Consider the following 7,056-nt stretch of genomic DNA (forward strand, 5'->3'; position numbering starts at 1 on the left):
TTTTTTGTTCACACAAATAGTAGCCTATGAGGCCCACTATTCTAGATCTGGCCTTTTTCACTCAATAGGCTTGTTGCTATTTCCTTGTTTGTACATGGAGAGAGTTACCATATCCTTTCTGCTTTGTTTCTTATTGAGGTATAATTTACACACAAGAAAATACACCCATTTTAAAGGTACAGTTTGATGAGTTTTGGCAAATGTATACACCCATATAACTACCACCACAATTAAGATAGAACTTTTGGGAACTTCCCTGGTGGTCCAGTGGTTACAACTCTGCGCCTCCACTGCAGGGGGCATGGGTTCAATCCCTGGTTGGGGAACCAAGATCCCTCATGACCTGAGGTGCCACCAAAAAATACTAAAAATAAAAAAAATAAATACACACAAAAGAAAGATAGAGCTTTTTTTCTCACTCCAGAAAGTCCACGCCCCTGCCCCGCAGCCTAGGAAACCACCAACCTGTTTCTCTGATTCTAGATTACTGTTGCCTGTCCAGAATTTTCTAGAAACGGAATCACACAGTACGTGCTCATTTCTGCAGGGCTTTTGTCAGTCTGTGTGAGGATTTTTAGGTTCATCCATGTGGCTGCATGTTTGGCTAGTCATTCCATTTTCTTACTGAGAGCATCCCACAGTGTGGACATAGCACGGCTGGTTTATCCACTCGCCTGTGGATGGGCACTTGGGTGGGCTTGCTCTGGAGTCATCATGGGAAAGCTGCATTGGGTGTGGGTCTTTTGGTGGCCATGGCTAAATCCCCAGGAGTGGGATGGCTGGGTTGTAGCGTGGGAGCATATCTGGTTTTATGAGAGATTGCCAATTTGTTTTCCAAAGTGGTCACACCATCGCTCGTACTTTTCAATGTTTCATGACACATGAGAGGTGGCTGTGGGGAGGCGAGCTGTGTTGGTCATCCAGGCCTTGGCCCTTTTGAAAAACAGCCTTTCAGAGCTTGAGTCCCCACACTGGGACCTTTACCGCTCAGAAGGTGGAGAAAGGAGACGTTTGAGATCTAATGTTGAAGACACTTGGCTTTGTATGGCCCTGGTTGTGTCCCTGGATCCCTCAGATTTAAGTAAAAATGTTTCTCATAGTATGGAATGATGGGGTGGGTGCTTCTAAAATTTTAGATTCTGGGGCCCAGAGGGACTGAATTAGACTCCTGGGAGTGGGGCTTGAAAATACACATATAAAATAAGCTCCCTGGGTGAAACTAATGAGCCCTAAAGTTTGGGAACCACTGAGTATGGGGATATGGGTGAGAGGGAAGGGCATTCTGGGTGGAAAGAACTTTCTGAGCGAAGTCCCTAAGACGGGAGAGAACAGGGAGCAGAAATCCAGGGTCTCTAATGCTGGCAAAGAGCTGGGATTTTTCTCCGGCACTGGGGAGCCATGGCAGGTTTAAGTGGGGGAGCGACTGCTTGGGTTTAAGCTTTCATAAGACCCCTCTGGCTGTGGCGTGTGTGTGTGTGTGTAAGAGAAGGGGGTGAGGACCCCAGGAGGGAGATAATGTGGACACCATGGCAGGAGGGTGGCAGACAGAGGAGGGGTGTTGATCCCCATTCTATAGACTTGCTGTGCTTCTTTTTGGGTTTCTGGCTCCGAGCCACTCCCTGCCCTGGATTCTGACCAGGGGACAGCTCTGAGTCCACTAGACAGACACTCCTCCTTCTCTCTCTGTCCTTTCCTCCTCCCCTTCCCCCTCTTTTCCCCTCCCCCTCCCCCTCTTTTCCCCTCCCCCTCCCCCTCCTCCCCCTCCCCCTCCTCCAATGAAGACAGGTGGGCAGCCAGCCAGACTAGGCTGTGGGTTTGTGCGCTTGTAGTGGCCAAGGGAGTATTTCCGGTTGTGCGTGTGTTGTGGGCTCTGCGAGTGTCTGTCTGGGAATCTGCTGGAGACTTCCAGGTGCAGCGGGGCTATTGCACATTTGTTGGTTTGCCCGCTTCCATGGGTCCTCCCTCCTCCCAAGGGCCCTGGCTAATTCCCAAGTTTCCCAGGATAGGTCACTTCACCTCTCTTGCCTCAGTTCCCCAATCTGTCAATGGAGGTACTATTACCAGTTCCCACCTCCCAGGGTTGTAAGATTTAATGAGTTAAAGACAGACAATAAATGTAACCATTTTCTCCTGTCTGTTTCTGTGTTGAGCCAGTGTTTCTCTCTAGGGGCAGTTTGAATCTGAATCCCTGTGTATCTCACTGAGATTCTGTGTCCAGCTCGCTGCACACCAGCTGTGCAACCTTGGGTGAGTTACTAGACCTCTCTGAGTCTCAGTTTCCTCAAGCATCATCATTCCAGTGTGAGCTCAATTCTGTATGTCTGCAGTATGTGTCTCTCAGGGTCTTGTGGGAATCTGAGGCAGGAGGCACCCATGGAAGCATATGGGGTTATCTGGGGCAGTATGGGACCAGGCCTGTGAGGTGGGACTCTGTTTCCTCATCCGTGAAATGGGGATAACAACAGTTCCCCACTCAGGGTTGGTGTGCAGGCCGATGCTGGAGCGCTTGGGCCGACATGCAGCTCCACACATGTTCTCTATTCTTTCTTTTACCTATAAAATGCCCACAATAGTAGCACCTACGTCGTTAGAGGATGAAATGAACTTGTAAGCGCTTAGGACAGCACCTAGCGAGCAGAAAGCTCTCACTGTGGCACTTGTTACTGGTAACCTGTGTGGGACTCTGAGCCTGTGCTTACCGGGGCTGGGTGTGGGATGTGGCATGGGCAGAAAGGGGCTGTGGGCGTCTGGCCCTACAGGTTCCTCTGCCATCCTACTTCCTCTGCACCCCGACCTCCTACTCCAACTATCACTCCAGCCCTCACTCCAAACTCCCTATGACCTCCGAGGGAGGAAGCTTTGGCAGCTGTGCCACCTGCCCCAGCCCCAGGAAGGGATGCAAGGCACCCTGATACCCAGAAGAGGTTACTGCTTCCCTCTCTGGTGCTATCTCAGTGTCTCCCTGATGTTCCCCATCTCTGTGACTCCCCATCTCAGGCTCCAGGTCTCTCTCTGACCTCCACTGCACCCCCACTATGTTTCCAGAACAGGAAATGTCAGGTCCCAAGATTGTCTCCCACGTCAGGGCAGAGGAGGAACTGGCAGAGGACCTACCCTCCCAGCCCCCACCCCTTACTGCCTAGCTGAGGGGGGTGGGAAGAGGGGGGCTTCATTAATTAACCTCTAATCCTGCCATGCGGGATCTTAAAGAGGTGGATGTGCCCCGGAGCCCTGGCATTAGCGCCTTGGTCCCACCCCTCTCCCAGGGCTGGTGTATGGGTCCTCAACTGGCCCTGGGGAAACTGGGGCAGGAGGCTTGGGAAACGGAGCAGGGCCAGGACCCGGACTCCTACAGTCTGGGAAAAGGAGGCGCTGTGACCTGGACAGCTGGATCTGAGGGAGGAGGGCCTGGGGCCCCAGAGCCTTCCCCCAACACACCCTTCGCTTAAATGCCAGCCGAGGCGCTCCGCCCTCTCCCGCCCTGGGTTAATCCCGAGCCCTGCAGAGGAGCCGGGACAGTCTCCCAGACCCGACGGACGGAGGAGGTGCGGGAAGGACCAGCGCTCGGTGGCGGGATGGAGGAACCCTCGAGCACCCAGGAGCTGCCGTCGCCGCCCCCGCCCCCGTCGCCGCCGTCGCCCGCGGCCCCCGAGACCCCCGGGTTCCCGGTGCCTGAGCAGCCGACCGAGGCCTATGCACAGCAGCTACTGCTGCAGGAATGGGCGCCGCCGGGAGGGAGCCTGGAGCTGCCCCCGCGCCTCACCTGGAAGCTCCTCTTCCTGCAGCGGCCGCTCTACCGCAACCTGCTCCGCTCTCCCAACCCCGAAGGTGCGGGACAGAAGTCCGCGCGGGGCTGGAGACGTCTCTGCCTTCTTTCCCCAGGCTCTCACCCAGACCGTCTGTCTCTTCTTCTTTCCGTCTGTTTGCTTGTCTCTCTACTCTGTTTCTCCGTCGTTGTCTATTAGTGTGCCTCTGTCTTTTTATTCCTCTACATCCCTCTCTGTCCCTTTTTGTCATTGTGCCTCTCTCTGTCTCCTTGTGTCTCTTTGTCCCACCCGCATCTCTGTTTCTTTCTACGTCATGTGTCTCCGTCTATCTCTCCCTGTGTCTCTTTGTCTCACCCCGTATCTCTCCCTCCCTCCCTCCGCCCATATTCTATCTCTTTTTCTTGGTGCCTCTCTCTCTGTCCCTCTGTCTCTGTCTCACCACAACGCCCTCCCTCTCCGAGCATTGTCCCTCTGCCCCCAGGACATTCTCAGGGCTCTCCCAGGGCCATGACTCACCACCCAACCCTGCCTGGCTGGTCTGGTCTGGTAGGCAGGGCACTGATTCCTGCTCTTCCAGCCTGCCCTGGGGTTAGAAAGTGGGGAGCATTCGGAAGGGGGGCAGCTTCAGCGCGCCTGAGGCTCTGCTTCCCTGCGCATTTCAGGCATCAACATTTATGAGCCAGCGCCCCCCACTGGTCCCACACAGCAACCCCTGGAGACTCTGGGTAAGCGCTTTGTGGCTAGCCCGGTGCTGAGGGGCTGGCCCTGGAGAATGGGCACATTCTAATCCTTTGCTCGTCCACCTGCCAGGCAATTTCCGAGGCTGGCACATTAAGACGGAGAAGCTCCAGCAGGGCCTCAGGTGAGTGGCCGGGACCCACGGTGACCTGCCTGTGATTCCTTGTTCCGGCCTTCCTCTCTGTGGGACCTGGAGAAACAGTCTTTGCCTCTCTGGGCCCTAGTCTCCTGCTCTGTAAACAGGGTTAGTCATAAGAGCATGCCCATAAAACACACGCCTGGCTCGCTGGGAGTAGCCTGCACATAGTAGGTGTTAAATAAATAGCAGTTAATATTGTTCCTATGCTCAGCCTCTTTCCGTAGGAGGGGGAGGGTCACCCAGGCCACCAGCTATCTGCCATTAAACCAGGCCCTGCTTCTGAACGGTGGATGGGATGGTGCAACTCAGAAGCTCAGAGTCACAGGCACCTGGGTTGGGATCCCAGCTCTGCCACTTCTTTGCTGCTCGATCTTGACACGTCAATTCCCTTTGTGAGCCTCGGTTTCCCCATCTGCAACACGGAGCTCAGGATTACCTTCAGAGGAGTTCATGGGAACTGAGGCCGTGAGGTAGGCTGAGTGAGCTCTCAGTGCCCTTATGCCGGTGCCCTTGACGTCACTTCCAGGGTGCAATGATCAGGGTGCCCTGCTTGCTGGGGCCAGGCTGGCCTGGGAGAATCCCCACCTCCCCTGTGCTGTCTCTCACAGCTGGACCGTGAAGCAGCAGCGTGTGGACCTGCTGGCGGAGGGCTTGTGGGAGGAGCTGCTCGATGTTGAGCAGCCACACATCACGGTCATGGACTGGTACGTGCCTCTGCACCACCGGCCTGCCCAGCCAGGTCGCACACAGGCACTCCCCGAAGTGCAAGCCTCACGCCATCCTCCCAGAGACCCTCCTGCCCCTGCAGGACCCAGCCCTGCCCACCTCTGTGGCCCCTTCTCTCTGAGTCCGTTCTTGCAGTGTGCCAGCCCAGAGGCTGTTCCTTCTTCCTTGGATGCTGGCCACCCTCTTTTCTTGAGGCGAAGTCCCCTCTCTCCTTCAGGAGTCGGTACATGTGGCTCCACCAGGAAGCCTTCCCCTGGCCGCCCCCAGGTTGTGTCAGATGCATTATTCCCCAGTGCCCCGATTTCCCCCATCTCGGCCCTGACCATTCCTGTTTGTCACTGCCTGGTGACATGTCCGCCTCCCCCACTGGACCATGAATCCCATGAGGGTGGGGCATGGGGTTGTCTTGGTCACTGCTGTGGTGCCAACACCACCCAGCCCCGGTGCACAAAGTGGGTGCCAGTGAGTGTCGACAGGCGACTGAGCCAGGGTTTGGGGCTGGGAGGTAGGGGCAGTGGAGGCAGCTGAAGGCCTGGCCCCCACCCCCAGGTATGAGGACAGCCGACTGGACGTGTGTGTGTATGAGCTGCACGTCTGGCTGCTGGCAGCTGACCGCCACACAGTCATCGCCCAGCACCACGTGGCCCCCCGGACCTCTGGGAGAGGCCCCCCTGGCCACTGGGTCCAGGTGAGACTCCCTACCCCGTCTGCCACCCGCACACATGCTTTCGCATCCCAAGACCTCACAGAGGGAGGAGAGCAGGGTTTATGGGTCCCTCATAAGAACTTCTTCCTGACCCTGGTGCTGCCCCAGGTGTCCCACGTATTCCGCCAGTACGGCCCTGGCGTCCGCTTTGTCCACTTCCTGCACAAGACCAAGAACCGGATGGAGCGCGGTGGGCTGCTGCGGACGAGGGTGACCGACTCCTCCGTGTCTGTGCAGTTCAGGGAGTGATTGGCTGGCTCCGGGCCCATTCTGACCCCTTGTCATATCCATCCACCCCTTGACACCTCCCTGAGCCCTTAGCATCTTCTTGTTCCTTTATCACTTCTGGCGTCTTAGCGTCTCTCTGACCCCATAGCAGCTCCCTGACCCTTAGAAGTCCCTAACCCTTGGCACCTCCTTGACCCTTAAGCTTACCGTGTTCCCTGAGCACCTCCCTGCTCCCTCTAGACCTTCACGACCCCTCAGCTGCTCTTGGATCACGTACCACCTCCTATACCCCCGTAATCCTGCCTGACCCTTGGTTTCTCATTTGACATCTTCACACATCTTTGAATGTCTGACTCTCTGGCATTTTCCATGAGGGCAGTGGCCACTTCTTCCTGAGTCAGTGCTTGACAGACAGTAGGGGCTCAATAAATCTTTGCTGACTGAAAATAAATACATGTGCCCAAGGATGCTGATCATTTCCGTGGTGTTTGATCCTTAGAACTTCACCAAGGGACTTCCCTGGCGGTCCAGTGTTTAAGACTCTGCGCTTCCACTGCAGGGGGCGCAGGTTTGAGCCCTGGTAGGGGAACTAAGATACCACATACCCGTGCGTGGTGGCCAGAAAAAGAAAAAAACTTCACTGTGTTCATTTCCCACTTTCCAACTTGCACATCCTCTAATCCTTGATCCTCCAGTACCTCCGTTGACCTCTGATCTCTTCACATATCCCCAATTTATGGCCTCGTAGCCTC

At 55.6% G+C, this 7,056-nt stretch overlaps 1 protein-coding gene across 1 annotated transcript; it reads left to right on the top strand.

The window, feature by feature from the left end:
* Positions 1-3,575: 3,575 nt before the first annotated feature.
* NCCRP1 (non-specific cytotoxic cell receptor protein 1 homolog (zebrafish)) lies at positions 3,576-6,743 on the top strand. Its single transcript, XM_029235451.1, has 5 exons — positions 3,576-3,828; positions 4,430-4,492; positions 4,578-4,629; positions 5,253-5,348; positions 5,920-6,743. Exons 1-5 carry the CDS (start codon positions 3,576-3,578, stop codon positions 6,323-6,325), a joined length of 870 nt encoding a protein of 289 aa, XP_029091284.1. The 3' UTR covers positions 6,326-6,743.
* The last annotated feature ends 313 nt before the right edge of the window (positions 6,744-7,056 follow it).

Source organism: Monodon monoceros, unplaced genomic scaffold (genome assembly GCF_005190385.1).
Source record: "Monodon monoceros isolate NGI ecotype Baffin Bay Population unplaced genomic scaffold, NGI_Narwhal_1 Super_Scaffold_10, whole genome shotgun sequence".
NCBI lineage: Eukaryota > Metazoa > Chordata > Mammalia > Artiodactyla > Monodontidae > Monodon > Monodon monoceros.